The sequence below is a fragment of the Thamnophis sirtalis genome, unplaced genomic scaffold (genome assembly GCF_051295495.1).
Source record: "Thamnophis sirtalis isolate CommonGarterSnake01/CBP01778 unplaced genomic scaffold, rThaSir2_p1.2 scaffold_7, whole genome shotgun sequence".
NCBI lineage: Eukaryota > Metazoa > Chordata > Lepidosauria > Squamata > Natricidae > Thamnophis > Thamnophis sirtalis.
In genome coordinates, this window is record NW_028261387.1 from 50,111,790 (window position 1) to 50,130,435 (window position 18,646).

Below are 18,646 nucleotides of genomic sequence, written 5' to 3' on the forward strand. Positions count from 1 at the left end.
AAACCTGAAGACCAGCTGGCCGGCATGCACATGCCTGTTTTTTTTACTGTTTTTCAGACCATTTTTCTGGCTTTTTTCAGGCTGTTTTTGATGTGGTTATAATAGTCCCATGATGACAAGAGGTGGCAAGCAGATATCTCTCTGTGGGCATGTGTGCCATCGCCAGCTGGTCTTCTGGTTTCTGGTGTGTCAGCAGGTGCTGGAGTGCTGGAAACTGGCCTGAAAAACCAGTTTCTGGCACCAATGGACCAAAGAGGTCCAAAAACTGGCCTGTTTGGCCATTTTTCATGCCATTTTCTGGTGCTCTGGCACCCACGAAGACCAGCTGGCACACCAGAAACCAGAAGAGCACCTGGCGATGGGACACGTGCCCACAGAGAGGGCTCTGTATGCCACCTCTGGCACACGTGCCATAGGTTCACCATCATGGGACTATTATAACCACATAGCCTAAAGCCCTTTAATGGGAAAAATGTGTATCCTTTCAAAAACAGCATATATATCATGCTATCATCAAGGGAAAATCACTGACTATGTATGTATGTATGTATGTATGTATGTATGTATGTATGTTATATTTATGCAATATATACACGGATAATGTAACGTGACGTCCTGCCCCTGGCCTTCACAATGCAACGGTCACTGCCTTGTGGATGTTGACATTTATGAAGATTAAGTCCAAGTAAGTCCAAGTCCAAACGGTAAAAATCAGTAAGCATTGGCTACCAGTTGCTTCTTTTGATTCTTCTGTAGTAGCTCACATCAAACCTGTCATTTTGCCCCTCCATATTAATTTGTGGGGCCGTGATCTCATGCACCAATTTAATGCCAAATTAACCTTGCAGTAACTGCTTTCCACTTCGTTTGTCATGTCTTCTTCTGTCTTGCTTTCTGATCCTTTGCAATTAACTTTGAAAACTGAAACCCCTGTCTGGGTCGATCAGTGGCCATTGACCCAGGAGAAGTTTAAGGCTTTAACAGAACTAGTGCAGGAACAATTACAAAAAGGACCCATTGAGCCGTCCCTGAGCCCGTATAACACTCCGGTCTCCCACGTGACACACCCCAGTGTTTGTTACAAAAAAGAAATCTGGAAAATGGCGTTTCTTGCATGATTTGCGGGCCGTCAATAGAATTCTCCAACCCATGGGGGCGCTGCAGTGCGCCTCCCCAATCCAAACTTCATTCCCCAAGAGTGGGATCTCATGGTTATTGACTTAAAAGATGCCTTTTTTTCTATACCACTCGATGAGAATGATCGCCAATTGTTTGCATTTACCGTCCCGGAATTTAATAATTCCAAACCTGCTTCTCGCTATCAATGGACGGTCCTGCCTCAGGGAATGCTCAATAGTCCCACCATGTGTCAATATTTTGTAGATAAAACCTTGCAGCCGTATCGGACGGCACACCCTCACTTTTTAGCCTATCACTATATGGATGATATCTTGGTTGCAGCGTGTGGACCCCCAGGTACGGCTTTAGCAACATTACCTTTTCTGACTAACCTTCTCCATAAAAATGGCCTGCATATAGCTCCAGAGAAGGTTCAAACAGTACAACCTTTTTCATACCTGGGTCATAAGCTTTTGGCTTCTCATGCTGCGCCTGCACTGCCAAAATTGGACTTGCCACTCACTCCCACATTAGTACAGTTACAGCAATATTTGGGCTCCATTAACTGGGCATGCCCATATATGGGGCTCACAACCCCACAACTGGCTCCGTTGTTTTCTGCATTAACAATGGGCAAAAACCCTGCAGATATTATTAAATTAGATGAAACACATCAGCAAGTGTTAAAAGAAGTAAATGAGGCCCTCGCCCAAATTTGGGTGGATCGTCTTCAGGACAACACCCCCTTAGCTTTCATTATATGTAACACTCTTGGGCTCCCAACGGGGGCCGTGGTGCAAAAAAACTTCAAAATTATTAATTATTGAATGGGTTCACTTGTCTCACACCCCAAGATCCACTATTTCTCAGAAACCTGCTCTTTTTGCAGCCCTAATTACAAAAGCCCGTGTCAGAACAAAGTTGTTGGCCAGAATTGAACCTTCCACGATTTTTGTCCCTTGTTCTTTATCGACTTGGGAGACTTTACTTGCTAGCTCGGGAAACCTTCAATTCGCAATCGCCGACTGGCCAGGTGAGATTTCTTGCCATGCACTTCCCGACCCTAGGTTGGCTCTTTTGAAAACTGTTCCCCTGCAATGGCACACTCCATATTCTCCTACCCCGCTTCCTCAGGCCATGACTATTTTTGCCGACGGAAGCAAAACGTATGGAGCCTGTGCCTGGCAGCAGAATGGCCGGTGGTATACCAAAATTACCCCCCTGCCCGCCCGCAGACTTCCGCTCAGTGTGCAGAGCTTGCTGCTTCCATTTTGGCTTTTTCTACCTTTCCAAATAAACCCTTCAACTTGATTTTGGATAGCCTCTATGTAACTCAGACTGTGAAATCAATCTATGAGGCCTATCTTTCTCCCTCATTGGAACCACAATTACTCTCACTCTTTTTATTTTTGCAAAAGTTAATTTCTGCCCGCACCCATTTTTTTCATGTTTCTCATCTTCGAAGTCATCAACCTTTTCCTGAGATTCTCCAGGAAGGCAATGACGTAGCTGACGCCGCAGCAGCGGCTGCTACCAACTCTTCTTCCCTTTTGATTTTGACAGCTCCCACCCCATGGGAGAGTCATTCCTATTTTCATGAAAACAAGAAAGCGCTCATGAAACAATTTGGCATTACTGCAAATGAGGCCTCTGCCATTGTTCAGCAGTGCCCTACTTGTAGCCAGCAGGCAAACTCTCTCTCTATGGGGGTAAACCCTAGGGGGACAGAGTTTGCCAAATTTGGCAAATGGATGTTACCCAATATCCTCCATTTGCCCCTTGGAAATATTTACATGTTTCCATTGATACGTATTCGGGCTACATTAAGGCATCCCCCCAAAGGGGCGAAGCCACCAAACACATTATTAATCATTGTATTCGGAGCATCGCTGGGACGCCCAAAAGAATTAAAAACAGACAATGGCCCCGCATACACTAGTACAGCATTTGCCACTTTTTGTAACCAATGGGGCATTGTACATAAATTTGGCATTCCATTCCAGGGTCAGGCGTTGGCTGAGCGTGCCAACCAGACATTAAAACATGCCCTGGACAGATATATTGGCAATAGAGGGAAAACGCCCCCTGGCCTCCCAGCAGTGCAAAACACGCTTAACTTTTGTCTTTATACCCTGAATTTCTTAAATCTTACCGGCAGCCCACCATCCTCAGCAGCAACTCGTCATTTTGCAGCTGCTCCAGTCGCTTCACCTCGACCTCCTGTTTATTATTGCTGCCTTCCGGACCTGACTTGGTGAGGTCCTACAGACCTTATCACCTGGGGGTGAGGATATGCGGCGATCCTACTTCCTGATTGAGTTTTTGGATGACACGTAAGTCCTTTTCTTCCAAAATCACCACCACACACATCCAGGGATGCCGATCGTCCGTCAGTCCCCGAATGAGGAAGAGCTTGTGGAGGTTCCTTCCTGGCCTGACCAGGAAAACAGGCCTGGACACCCTCCACTGTATGAGATTGCGGAGGGTGTTTCCTGCCCTGACCAGGAAAACAGGGTAGGATACCCTCCACCGTATTCACCACCAGAAGGATGTCCCTTATTTCGAAGAAAGCCTCCAGGTTATCCCCTGTCACTGTAGCAGGAGTTCATAAAACCCATAAGTTGTAGAACTTTCTCGTATCATTATATTATTTTTTTATTGTGTTGCATAATTCTAGTATTGATTATATTTTTAGGACACTGTGAAGCGTCCCCCGTAGAGGACAGCCCGCGTATTTTGCAAAGCCCTAGGATAATTGAGCAACATGAAACCATACCATTGACACTCACATGTACAGACACATGGGGCATTGCATTTTTGCCATATTCGCATTGGCTGAAAGACGGAGATATTGTTACCACTTCACCCGACCGTTATGTTGTCAGAAAGACATACTCTCCTCGTCAGCTCATTTTGGTCATTTTAAAACCCTCCAATTCAACATTAGGGATGTATTATTGTGACATGACTACCAGATTGGGACAGTGGTCCTCAAAAGGCATTTTTGTCCACCCCGCAGGATGGGAACCATGGGGGGTCATTGCACGGCCACCCTCCCATCGTGCTTCTTACAAGATACAGGACATTACATGTACCTACTGGGTCTCTCAGACATAGGATGAAAAGGTTAGCTCCTTCTCATGGTCTGCACACTCCGATGGCATACAACCTGTGGATGCGTTTGGCAGAACAGGCAAACGTATCAAATTTTTGCCTAAGCGAAGCTGTGGACATGCACATGTTATTAGGGAATTGTTTAATACCAATTTGCACGCCTCTTTCCATCATTTTAAATGACACCCAGCTTTCCATATTTAAGCAAGGGGAGGAAGTTAATTACGGCGACTCTCCGAATTGGGGCCCTATCACAAAGGAGCTCCCAGCCAATGCCATGTCTCTTACCACACCCTTTGTAGCCAGTGGACACAACGTTTCATGTGCACACATTAAAAATTGTACTGCTTCCCTCACACAATCTTGTATGCCTAAGGGAATCTTTCCCGCCAACTGTTCCACTTACGAGAACATTTCCTACAATTGGGTTCACGTTCTGCTTCCTGCTGGTTGGTTTTTCATATGTGGTCAAAAAACCTTTAACTATATACCTGCTAATCTGTCAGATACACGTTGCTGTCTGAGCCGTCTTACTGCAGTTCTACCGACCAAACAGGACCTCAGTCCACGGACACGGAGGTCGTCGGTAGTCCTTGACCTCATATGACAGTTTGATTCATCTTCTTAAAGAGGCTGAATATCTTTCCCTTGCTACATCTATAATTGGCGTTCCGGCATTAGCAATGCACAACCACAGGACAGCCCACGGCATTGCCTGTTCCCTTGCAAAAACCATCAATTTCACATCTGCAGCCATAGTCGCCTTGAATCAGGAACAGATAGAGATTAGACACGCTGTTTTAGACAGCTAGGAAGGATATTTTGATCAACGAAAACAAATCCCTTCTGGAACCTGAGGACGAGCATCAGTTGGAGAACAGCCTGTCTATAAAGGTGTTTGCCATAACTGGTGATGAGGACGATTCTGCATTTTGATATGTCTGTTTTCCTCCTTGTCATTAAAAAAATAAAAACTGAGGAGATGTTGCAACATTCCTTTTAGCAATATGTATAACATTCCTTTTAGTTTATGTGCAGAACTGTACCAGCCTACGTGCGAAGGTGTCCAACACGGGCTGCGCTGGCATCTGGAATATATCAATTGGCAAGCACCTCAAACGGACACAGGAATGTGAGCCGTGCGTATATTCCTCACCTCTCTCCCCACCTTTCTCCCCACTTTTCTCCCCGACTAGGGCTGAGGTTTTTGCCATGCTGTAACATTATTATTGGACTTAGTTAATCATGTGCCTTTTGATGTAATTGTATACACCTTTTCTTTGTTTGTACCTAAAAAAAGAGGTTCCCCGAGCCTCGTTCGGGGCCCTCATCCTGAGGAAACATTTGTCCGGTGTCTTCCTTCTCATTCGGCCAAGAGCATGAGCGGCCCACCAGAAGTGCGACGCCGCAATTTATTACTGTTCTTTTTGCTCACTCACACAGCAGGCTGTTACAAATTCTGGCCCAGACATTTAAATTAATTTCCATACAGTATTTAACACTAAGTAAGCTGAATTCTTTTCAGAGTTTATAGCTTCATAAAAGAAAATTATATTATCAATACACTGGTAACTGTTACCAAACCCAACTGATTCAGGGGGTAGTAATCGCTGGTATAATCCTGCAAATACACTTGTTACTCAGTTCTCAAATGAGAATTGTAGCAACAGCTGAACAGACAAGCATTCTCAGACTATGAAGTATTTAATATATTTGTCTGAGATTTAAATTTCTCAGTTTGAATCAACAGGAGATACTGAACAATACAAAAGCTTTATTAGAATTTTTGCAAAAGTTGGCCTTCTATTCTCATGTGGATTGTTGCAGAAAATGACAGACTTTAGACTTCTCAGGATACAGGAAAAGTTTATTTGGCAGCCAGGTTCAGAAAGTTAGCCCAATGGCTAACATTGCAAATTCTGAACAACCTTCATTATCGAAGCACACGTTCTTATACATTCTCAAAATCAGCAAAACACGGAAACACTTAACTCATTTCTTATTGGTTACCTTGAGGAAAAAGCCTTATAAGGAGATGGAGTCTTACTTCTCCTTTTGTCTTGAGCCATAAGTACTGACTACGTGCCTTTATGCTAACTTTAATTGAACCTTGTGGTTTGGACTTTTGACATAGGGACGTTGGCTGGAACATCTTGTGATTAGAGGCTGATGACATTTCTCTGTCCCTTTAAGCAAGCTTCTAACCTTTTTATGCCACGTCTTCATTCTTATATTTTTAATCCATATTTTATTCTATTTTAGATAGAGCCACAGAAGAGCAATGATACCTATGAATGCAAGATTTAAATAGTTTTTTTTTAAAAAAAACCACCCCATCAATGCCCATGATCATTGGTCATTTTATGAGATAAGTTTTGGCTGTACAATCCTAACAGCTGGTTTCGCAAAGATGCTATTCCCATAGTTGCTGTATCTTGATCATAGTACTATTAATTTGAGCATGACAGCTGCTTTCCTGCCAATGTTAGCTTGACCTGACCTGGCCTGGAATGTACTAATCAAATCACTAGCCTTATTTCCCGAAACCTCACATTCTTACATAATTCCATAACTACTGTCCAAAAGCTGGTGTCTTAGGTTATACAGCGTTATTCTTGCTCTTTTCTTTACATGAATAATTCTAATTTATCTCAACTTGAATGGCCACTTGTCCTATAACAGCTTTGAGCAGTTTGCAAGAGGTAAAACAAGTACTATCAAACATAACCATAACACAGTAAAAAACAACAAAAGAAAAACCCTGTGCCTTAATCATTTTAGGATGCCCTGCAGCAAACTCCAATTACTCTCATTTCTATTCGTTTTGTTCCATTATATTCTGTCTCAGAACACTGGTTAAAAAGCCAGATCTTGATGACCTTCCAAAACCTAGAAGACACACGTGTTTGCTTGTTGTGTGTGTATGTGTGTGTGTGTTCTGTCAAATCAAGTGGGGAAAGGTGTTCCACGAGGTACTGTAGGGGCAACTACTTGGCAATTTAAAGCTTGTGTATTTCAACGCGCAGAATTCCTCAGCCAACATGGAGTTGTAAGTCCACACATCCTAAAGTTGTCAAGGATTAAAACACCGAGAATCGTCTCCTCCGCGTATCTCGCGCTTTTCTTTTCCTCGCAGCTGCGCAGCAGAGGAAAGAAACCAGCGCGAGGTGTCTCCTCTTTTAAAGAGCTCCGAAAACAGGAAGTGACGTAAAGGCCGCGCGCCGGCAGTGACGTTTTTTGGGGGGGGTTGCCGGCGATATTTCCTCTGCTTCAAAGAACTCGTGCGAGTCTCTGCCAAGGAGAGTCCGGATCGTTAGCTATGGTGACAGGCGGTCAAATAGGCCCTGCTGGCGGGAGTTCCGGCGCGGTTACCCCTGAAGGTCTGCGCGGCTGGATCCGAGGAGCTTATCGCTTTGCCACAGACCGCAATGACTTCCGCAGGTGAGAGAGGAATTGAAGAGCTTCGGGTCTCGACCAGAAACCTTACTGGAAAAAAGAGGGAGTGCCTTCCTTCTCGTCTTTATAAACTCGTTTTTCCCTACCTGATTTTAACAGAGAGAGAGAGAGAGAGAAAGAAAGAGAGAGAGGCATATACTATAACTATCTATCCATCCATCCATCCATCCATCGTGAAGAATTAAGACTTTCAGGGATTACTGTTTGCTCAGGAACTGTTATTCTTTATGTCCTCCTTGGAAAGTTTCCATAAGTATCTAGTCACTATGGAACTACCGCTAAATCTGACAGGCCTTGAGGCAGTTAAGCTCTTGTGTGAGCTGCATCAAAACAACAGGCATCATGCTTCACCTTCCTATGCATTTTCTTTATAGCAGTATTAAAATATTTTGCGTTAGAAAAAGTCCCCCCCAAAGCACTGGAAAACATTTCTGCAACTGAAAAAAATGTTATTTGATAGTGTTGTAACCTAAGAATACTCTTTCAGTGTTTCTAGATAGAAAATTCTATATTAGCATTCTGTATAAGCAGTATCTGTTGTCATTAACTCTTACTTGTATTTGTTACAGAAACCTCATAGTTAATCTGGGACTCTTTGCAGTAGGTGTCTGGGTAGCCAGAAACTTAACAGACATTGATTTGATGGCACCACAACCTGTTGCATAACAGGTGAGTATATATACCATAGTGTGTAATTTCTTAATATGTTTATTAAGCAAATCATTTACGTCAAGCCCAATTAATTATTAAACTGATTATACTTGTTTTATGAAAGCAACACAGCTTGATCCTGTGATAATGATATCAGACTAGAAACCAGAAGACTAAGTTCTGGTTCTACTTTAGGCATGAAAGCCAGATGGGTGACTTTGGACAAGTCCATCTTACCTCACAGAGCAGGTGTAGAAAAATAGAAGGAATTTTAGATATGTTTGCTGCCTTAAGTTATTTAAAAATAATAAAGACAGAATTAAAAAATTCTAAGAACCCTTGTTCTTTTTTTTAAACCAAACCACAATTATGCAAAAATGACAATATCCATCTAGTGACACATGTACCACAATTATATATTTGGGTCCCAATATCTCATGCAAATATATGTCATGGCATGACATAAAGTATGTTTTGTTATTTTCAGCCCTCCCCTTCTCTAATTTTGTATAAAATGTGCTATATTTATGATCTTTGTATTGTTTACTTTAAATATCAGCCCAGCCCTTTTTTTATTGTTTGTCTTAAAATTGAGATCAGGCAAAAAATTGTCCAGTTATCTTTAAGTTTAAAGAAACTATGCCTTTTCTAATATTGTCAAGTTAATTTGGGGGCAAATAGATTTTTCTCCTGTCCTTGAGATGGGAATAAGGGGCTTAAAACTCACAGCTTTCACAGCCTATCTTTTATCAGGCCTTGGGAAAAAACAGTTTAGCTTCCCTCACCGAAAATAGCATGGTTCTCTAAAAACAGCTGTGTGAAGGGTCCTGCCAACCCTGAACAGATGCTCTGTACTGCTACAAACAAAACAACTTAGGAAAATTACATAGCCTTAAGATGTAGATGGAAGTTGGGATTTCAAAGCAATATTCTGCCTCCCTAAAGTCAGAAATTCTTAATGAAACATGATTGTCTCAGCAACTAAATTAGCTCTTCTTGGTGGGGAGAAGCAGCCACTCAGTCTGAGCCCCTCATCATTATTGGCGGGCAGCTTTCCAAAAGAGCTTGCGCCAATCTTTTTTTATATATATTTGGTATTGGTAGTAAGGAAGATTAGACTTTTCCCAGTCTAGTTTCTGGTGCATCCAACGGCATGGACAAAATTTGAATTCAGTTCTTTCTTTTTGGTAGTTGCGCCAAACTATTAGCAATAGCAATAGCAGTTAGACTTATATACCGCTTCATAGGGCTTTCAGCCCTCTCTAAGCGGTTTACAGAGTCAGCATATGGCCCCCAACAACAATCCGGGTTCTCATTTTACCCACCTTGGAAGGATGGAAGGCTGAGTCAACCCTGAGCCGGTGAGATTTGAACAGCCGAACTACAGAACTGCAGTCAGCTGAAGTAGCTTGCAGTGCTGCATTTAACCACTGCGCCACCTTGGCTCTTATATTCTTCATACCCCTACCAAGGCTTTTCTTCCTTTCTATTCTCAATGCCCCATGTTTATTATTCAGTGCATGGAATTTCCATTCTGGAATTCAATGGCTCAAATGCAGCAAACTGACAACTGGCTATATCCTTGCAAAAACTGGTAAATAACAAGCATCAAATGTAATTCTTTGCAGAGGCAGGAATTGGTATTAGGTCCTACAGAACCATTTGATTTGTGTGCCATATGAATATCAACCTCCTAGTAAATAGGTAGTTGGTATTTTTAAGTGAATAATTTTGAAAACCAAAGTTAGGCAATGCCCTTTAGCAGGAAGCACCTCCTCTATGTCCATGAAAATGTTTGCATAGGTGGTTTTCTTCCCTTTCCCAAGGAAAACTATTTTCAAGCCATAGTACCTTGGTTCAACTTCCGCCTGCTCCTCCAGTGAGATGGAGGCTCTGCTACAAGGGTATAGTTCTTATACCACAGCCATTTTAACATAAGGGGGTGATTGAATGTATTGTTCTTATTTGAAAATGCAGAAGAAAAATACTACCAATCTACAAATGTGTACAAATATAACCATTAAACCTGTTTAGACAATTTGTTCACATACTAGAATATTGTAAACATACCTAAGCAGGCATTTTAGCAAAGGTTTTCTAATTCTATTTGAACTTGTCTGCAAGAAATACATTAGAGAGAGGTATTTGGTATAAAAGAGTATTTAGTGGTAGTTGGAAGACTATTAACTATTAAAATGATTAGTTCTTCTTTCCCTGAAACTACACCTTTGCTAAGAACATTCAACATATGTGATGTCTTTTTCAATAACTGGATTTGAAGTTTAATGTGAGATTTTAATTCTGTAGCCTTCATGAAAATATGAAAATGTATGATCTTTCTTAAAATCTTCATTACTTATCACTAAGCAATTGTAGCCATAACTATGATTAGCTATAGAATTATAAAATCTTTTAGGATATATTTTGCATTCTCCCAGAATAAGAATTTGAAAATGAGAGTTGTGTTGTAAGTTATAGATTATGTATATTTGTGGAAAGGCTATATATTACTTTTTTGTTCAGTTGAGCAGTGCCATCAACCCTCTATAATTTTTTTTATCATTACATTCTTTACAGATTTTACAAATCTGAACTTCCCTCTACATGAGAAAATAGCAAGAAGAATTGGGGAAAACAGAGACAATATTTTACCTCTTACATCATTCTTCACCATGCTTAATTGATTCTTTGGCAGCATTAGGTTTTATACTTAATAATAATAGATAACGGTATTCTATTGTTTGTTTTGCAGAAATGTTTTTTACATATGTACATTATTTTGCAGAATTGAACTTAGATTCTGATCTGAAATGTGAAATAAAGACATGCCAGTGAACTGGACTTTTTTCTTTTTTAATAGGAAATTTCAGCTTACAAAACAAGGTAAAAAGAGTAGAGATTTACAAAATCATAAAAACATGATTCATATTTCACTTTTAAAGAAGTAACAAGCCCCAGTCCTGTGTTTAAGTAGGACTATTAACTATTGAATGGAAAAAATACATTTTAAAAAGGCCTAGGTGAGGGTTAATTATGGACAACTTTCAGCCGATATAACAGTTGTGTGGTGCTTGGAGTTGATTGTATGTTATACATGGAAAAAGAATTCTGTTGCATAGCATTTTGATTCCTTGAATTGCTCTATGTGCCTTTCAAGTTAACTGGACACTATTTATGAAAGATGTATTTTTTTAAGTTGAGATGTTTTGCCTCTTTTGGAAGATTGCCACTGCCTTTGCAAAACATCTTTTAATATGTTAGCAAAAGCAGAATGATTTCTCATCAGAAATATTTTTCAAAATATGGATAAAAGATAGCTTAATCCAAAAGAAACACAAGCCAATAAATCTATCAGTAGTCATCATAGATAAAATTAGAGTACAAAAGGACAAAAAATGTAATCCTGTCAGAGCTGTACTTAATGAACAGAAAATGTCATTTTCTGTTTCATAAAAACACTTTAAATCCACCTAAACATATCAGGTTAGATGAAGTTTAAAAACAGATTGACAGACTGCTGAATATTGACAGGTCTGTCCTCTTATTTACTTCCATTCTACAAAACCTTGTAGGAGAGGCAGTATCATATACACCACAAATGTAGAATAAGACCACTTCGATAATTAAGATTATATGAGTAGTAAAAAGTGAAGCTGTAAATTACTACTCATAACTCTTCCAAAAGATAAATTTTTAACTTTTGCTACTCTTACAGTTAGAATAATATTAGCAGTAAGAAAAAAGTAGAGAATCCTTGCATTTAGGAAATGCCTTCAAAATCAACTTTTCAGTGTGACATAGGGTTGTTTTGGTGTCAAAATATATCAATTCTCAGAGAAGACCTATTGAATTTTCTATACTGAAAACCCACGATCTAATCCAAGCATTCAGCATACTTTAAGTAAAAGCAATTTCTATACAATTTCAAAAAGCAAGTAGAAATAAAGCCTACTCCTTAATTTTAGTCTAATAAGGCTAATATACTAAATCTTAACATTTTATGGAAATAAATTCTCTGAACTGATTGGAATGGGAAAAGAATTAAGTGTTTGCTGGCAGAATACTATTTGCTGCTGGAATAACATCAACTCTAAACCCAGACTGCTTCAACTACCACTTCACTTACTAGGAGTTAAATTTTTAAGTCTCCCAATTGTTAATGATTTAATCTGCAGAACTGCAGTATATGTATTGGGATTTCCTAAGTGGTGGTATTATATCACTATTCATCTTCTATTTTCCTGGATTCCTAGGTAATAAAATTGATTTTCCTTAAGTGTAGGATTATAGCAGCACTAGGAACAAGTTTATATTTGTGTTCAGTTCCAATCATGCTGTATTGGATTTGCAAGGAATTTTACAACACACTATGTATTATGAGTATTACATAGCATCCACAATAGTATAATTTTACATTAAATGTATAGATGTAATAACATTTTTTCACCTTACTGCTGGGCTGAATATGTAGAAGAGGCCATTCTTATTTTACTAAGGAACAGTGGCAATTGAAATGTGAATTGTTAGATTCAACTGATAATGCATGCATATATCCAAACCTTTCTGTTCAAATGAAATATTTTAACACTTGGTAGTGTATTTAACATCTCCATTTACAATCCAATTTAAAGTGAATTTGAAGAGCACAGTTCAGCTTGCATCAGTATTGTTGCATGCTCTGCATTACAAATAATCCGGCAGTCTTGACCCTATTGAGAAGTGCTACAACTCAAAAGAGGCACATTACAGCTATGCAATAGTAACCATGAATAATCTTATTCAAAGTACTGTATTCAAGAATGCATTTTCAGTTATTAGAAACTAGATGTTAGGTCTTATTTTATGAAATAGTATTCAGTATATGGTTGATCTTTTTCATACTGAAACATATATGCCTGATTCATACTGTTGAAGTATTATCTGCATGAAGATATGTTGAGTCATTATCATCTTTAACAGAAGAGAAAGAACATCATGGCAAAAGAGAACCATTATCATGCAAGGCACCAATCAGTAGTTTAAGAGCCTTTTTCAAACTGCTTTGTCAATAAGCTGCTCTAGGCATTCTTACCATTTGTGTTTTAATTACGAATTACTTGCTTAAAGAGGAATAATCCTATCTAAAAAAAATAAAAAAATACCAACAAAGATTTAACACAAAACCCAAAATGATCTACTTTTGAGCAAACCATTTGCATCATTAGAAATACAGTATTTAGACATATACAATAAAATACATCAAGTTGCTGGTAGGAAACATTTTTCCATTCACATACAGATAAGAAATGTTTTTAAAAAACCCAAACCTGCTACCTAAGTATTGTAAAGACTCAGATCTGGGAGTGAAGAAACTAAAAACTTGTGTCCCATGCAAAATATAGTTAGGTACAAGGCACCATTTTAAACTTTAAAAAATTGTTCATAAAGTTTTATCAGGAGGGAAAATTAATCCTATACCCAACTTTCACTCAATCCATAAATATAATAATCAGCAATACTGTTGGATGCAGCTGCAATTTGTGCTGGGGATTATTATTATTTCAAAATTAACTTGTTCACTTTCTTTCCTTAGATATAACATTCATAAAATATGGAATTTTACAATCAGAGATTGTATATATAAAGAGACAAGCTTTTTTCTTAGCATCTCCTTATGAATCCATACAACACATTTACTTGTGCATTTTAATTTCTGTGTATAGAAACTTTCCCTGAAGTAAATGAAAACAGCTCATTCAAAAGCAACAGCAATAAAAAAGGTCTCCATAGTTCAGCTTTATCGTACAATGAAGAAATATGCTAGGATATTGTCCTAATTAATTTGCTTGATAAAATTGGTAATATTTTCCATTGTTATCTAACAGGAAAAAGCCATTATTTTCTTTTCCTTCTTATACATTTATTTTTTATTAGGAGCTGCTTATTCTTCTGCAAATTTTAGAGATACAGGTATATTAAATTAATAAAATCAGATTTATATCTGATTTGATAGCTTTTTAAAAAATTGTGTCCTGAATTGCTTCACTCAACTTTATTTTTCATCACTAGTTTTGGCAATAAGCACAAAATTAGCTGATTAAGTTTTAAATGTAGCCAGCTTATTTTTGTAGGTAAATTAAAAAGTTGTTTCCCAAAGATGTCTATGCAGAAGTAAATTACTCAAGTTAAGGGGCTTGCTCCCTAGTTAGCATTCTTAGGACCATGTAACTCTTAACATGACTAACTACTCGCCATGGTTTAACAGGTACGTATATGCTTTTAGTCATATCTTTGCTGGTACACTATGTTTTGTGTGAATGAATCTCTATGATAAATATTTTCAAATCAGGGCTGATTGATCCTGTCAGCCCTGCAATTAATATATATGCAAGGAAAGGAGTTGAATGTGGCTAGAGAAAAAAATAATAAGGGAAGACATGGTATTTATTATTCTGTTAGGCTTCGATTATAATGGCAATAGATAGAAATCAATTATTTCATTTTCTGCCAACCAGGACACTTTAAAACAGTGTACAAAGAATAGCAAGAACACTGCTTGCAGCAGATATAAAAGAAACAGCATAAAATGCTATACACTATCGCTTCCAAATAAAAGCTAATATTACAGAAACCTCACAGTGTTGGGAACAGCAAGCTGAATTCAAAAGTTAAGTTACTTCCATCTTTCAAGATAACTCTTAATTGCACATTTTTATATCCCATGGCACTATTACTCACATGAGAGACTATGACTTTTCAAATCTTGGGAAATGTAAAACATTCATGGCTATTAATACACCCACCTCTCTATTATCTTCCTCATATATCTCCTATAAGTGTCAGATGTTCCTATTTGTTCAAATATGGATGTAATACTCAAAACAGTATTAATTGAAGCTGTGCCAGCTTTTGCTCAATCTTTCTACGTTTACTTTTTCTGGAGGTGGGTAACCTTTGAGGCATCTACAGTTCTGAATACCTCACAATGATAAATTCTGCATCAGCCATTTCCTGCAAGGACAAGATAGAAGGCAATGGGCACATAAGAGATCTCAAGAACTCAAATCTCTCACAGAATCTATGAATTAGAGCCACTGAGAACCCACTCAGAATTTTAGTTTAGCTGCCAGGCAGTATTTTTTTCTTTATGAGAGTAGAAACAACTGGAATCTTACATGCAAGATATTCTTGGTCATGCTTTGAATTATTGGGGTGTGGTGGAGTTGGGGGAGCAAGGTATTTTATGGCACTCAATCTGGAAGACAGTAAGAAAACAAATAATGGGAGGAAAAAAGAATGGGCAATTACAAATGGCAGTGGCTGAAAGATCTTGATTTATAAAAATGGCCACCTTTCATTTTTGTTTTGAGATTCTTGAATAGAGGAATAATCTGAAATAATGATAATATTGAAGCAAAATAAGTGAGGCCTGCACATCAGCCCCAACTAACTTTCCTAGAGATAATCCTTACAAAGCTTTTCATGCTGTAAAAAATAATTGTGCTGATTTTTGTACTTTACTTCACCAAAGTCAATCCTAGCAAAAAAAGCTCTGCTCCTTGATTCAAGTTATTTTACATTCCTTAAATGTCTCTTAATAATTACAGTACTTGAATTGTGAATTTATTATCAAGAATGCTTCTGCTAAAAGAAAACTTTCTAGAATTGCAATTATGTTGTTTTATAAGTCACATCTGGGCTCTGCGTGTTCCTATCTGTCTGACTGGAGACTATATAATTTGATAGAATCAGAAAGCGAATCAGAGGGTCAAGACTAACATTGCTTATAACAATCCCATGGACTTCCAATATTGTTCCCTAGCAGGATGTGAAGAGACAAGTTGGTAGGTTTTTCTTTAATTATTTTGATTCAATTTCACCAGGATTTTGCTGAAATACCGATTCAGAATTACCACATTAAAGCACATAAACACTTCATGTGCCAGAACCATGTCCATTTTTGTTTTTAAAAACCTCCAGCTTGACACTACCAAATTTGAGTTGGCCTTGTTACATATCTCCATAGACATTGATTTCTCCCACCCTGCTGAAAGCTGAATCTTATACACAGCAATTTATATTATTGGTTGGCTAGTACAAATACAGTCAGCTATTAAAGATCCTGTGAATTTTTTAAAGCTTTGTACAAACCAGCAAGAGTCCATTTCATGTATCTTAAGTGAATAACATGGGATTTGTATGCTGTACATCAGTATTTCTTAACTGAAAGGCAGCAAGCTGCTTAGCTGCAGTGAGGTTTATATTGTCCAAATATGCCCTTCACAAAGAACTGAAATAGTGATAATCATGAAAGGTTAACAGTGAAAAGTAGTCATGATAAATTGGATGTTAGTGATATTTAAAGTCTATGTGACGTGGTCAGGGGCTTTTCCTTTAAGATATACCGTATGCTAGATTTTTACTGTTAGATTTCCAGAACTATATGTGTATTATGTCTCTGAAACAGCAAGAACAGCAACTGAAGGAAAAGAGAATATAGATGCACAATTTAGCTGCAATCTCTTTTGCCCTAAGACTCCAAAATAAACCTCTCTGAACTTCCCAAAAACACAACAAAGGGAAAACTGAATGGAAAAATGGTCATGAAAAGAAGGTTATTAGGGTGAAATGATCTTGTTACTAATAGCTACTATATTCCTGATCATTTTTTCTTGTATATGCAAATGTTTTATGCATTTAGAGAGAGTTGATTTTAAAAAATCTGTGTTTGTTGAACAATGCATCAGTAGTACTAAAAACCTAAGCTTCACTGTGAACCTGAATGGATTCACAAAACCTATTCATGCACTGATCATCATAAGATAAACAGTAGATGATGAAAGTCTTGAAAGTAATGTATCCCATATTAACTATTATAATTACACAAGAAAAGGTTGCAAATTCAGTTTACGTAGCTGTCTTGTTAAGATTAGGTGGGGAAGAAAAACAGTACTTGTAATTTCTAGCACAGGTTCAAATTGAAGTATACAACAAATTACACAGATGTGTATATAATTTCCACTTTTGTTCGTTCTAACAATTTGGAGTAATTGCAGGGTACAAACATTTGTTACCCGAAAGATATAAACAAGGACCAATGAGCATATTTTCCCAGTTTAGAAAAATCATTAAGAGTTTTAGAGTTTTTGCATAGTACAATTCTATCTACCTAAATTATGTCGGTTGGAAAGAACAATGTATGATAATTGGTGAGTCATTTTCACCAAGAGGTGCAACAACAGTTCACCACATCAACAGAACAGAGATAGAATTCTACTATTCATATATTTTCTTAAGTAATGTATAGATTTATGGTCAGTTTAATGGCTTTGTATCCTGGCTGTACACAGAAGTTTTGAATGTACCTACTTTTTCATACCACATAGCTATTCCTCTTTGAAAGAAGATAAATGGTCGTACACATTGGAGGCTGTTACTCTTTGTTTGGAGGAGGAAGGGTTTACAAATGCATCTGCCTTTTTAAAAAAAATAGATGTTCTGCTACAATCTTATAGAACAAAGTTGCACATAGTAGGAGGACAATTTTTCCAGAAGGTGGATCCAAAATTCTTGCAACAGTATTTGTTCCTGCCTAGCTGAATTAATTCCAAAGGCGTTTGAAAAAGAATCAGTTGATTGAGAATAATGTCTCCTTTCAGGGGAGTGTCAGTCTTCTAACATTGTGTTTAGACAGCACCTGAGCTTGAAGTTGTGTTTCTGAGATACTTGCTCTGCCCTGTATAGTTCTTTGTGTATAAAAAAGAATGTATGCTTGGGTTTTGCATACCTCCTCCACGCTACATACATTCAGTTTGGAGTCATTGCAGTGGACCCAAAACCCTAAAAAGGAGGGGGAAAAATATAAAATATTAATGGCAAGATTGTGGTCCAACAAATTCTTTTTAAATAGTCATTGGGGAAAAGACATCCAAAGAATAATGCAATCAATTCCATAAGCCCAAGATAAGGTTTGAGATTCTGATTTTGCCTTAAAAAAACTCTCCTGATCTCAGTTTTTCTGTTTCACTGATATTTCTGAATGATATTTAAGATAGAAAATAATTCTAATTCTTCCTACAGAAGGTTGGAAAAATGTAATGCAAACATTTTACAAAGAAACACAATTAACTGATTGGAGATGAAGCAATTAAATTCCTCATAGCAGATTTCTCAAAAGTTTGTTTTTCAGCTTAAGTAGTGGAAACATCAATCGCTCTGATTCTGTCTCACATGCACACACACGCAAATAAAATGCGAGCCTGAGAAAGAGAGAAAGTAAACTCTTTTTTTTAAAAAGTAAGCAATTAAGTTTATCCTCATTGTGTTT

General features: G+C 38.0%; 2 protein-coding genes across 4 annotated transcripts in view; one reads left to right on the top strand and one right to left on the bottom strand.

Moving 5' to 3' along the window:
* The first annotated feature begins 7,459 nt into the window (after positions 1–7,459).
* TOMM6 (translocase of outer mitochondrial membrane 6) lies at positions 7,460–11,176 on the top strand. Its single transcript, XM_014055233.2, has 3 exons — positions 7,460–7,674; positions 8,259–8,358; positions 10,918–11,176. The coding sequence occupies exons 1-2, from the start codon at positions 7,553–7,555 to the stop codon at positions 8,353–8,355; spliced, it is 219 nt and encodes a 72-aa protein (XP_013910708.1). The 5' UTR covers positions 7,460–7,552; the 3' UTR covers positions 8,356–8,358; positions 10,918–11,176.
* Positions 11,177–11,206: 30 nt separating this feature from the next.
* The window catches only part of USP49 (ubiquitin specific peptidase 49), a 35,289-nt gene continuing 27,849 nt past the window's right edge, over positions 11,207–18,646 (bottom strand). For 2 of the 3 annotated variants that reach the window (XM_087719981.1, XM_087719982.1), the window contains one exon: positions 11,207–18,159. In XM_087719981.1, coding sequence (XP_087576107.1) covers positions 17,975–18,159 — 185 coding nt within the window. In that variant the 3' untranslated portion in view covers positions 11,207–17,974. The remainder of the gene's footprint in view (positions 18,160–18,646) is intronic. The other variant, XM_087719983.1, reaches the window with a different exon arrangement.

Coding starts and splice junctions, on each gene's coding strand:
- TOMM6 (XM_014055233.2), top strand. CDS start 7,553: ATGGTGACAGGCGGTCAAATAGGCCCTGCTGGCGGGAGTTCCGGCGCG. Junction 7,675..8,258: donor GACCGCAATGACTTCCGCAG/GTGAGAGAGGAA, acceptor TATTTGTTACAG/AAACCTCATAGTTAATCTGG.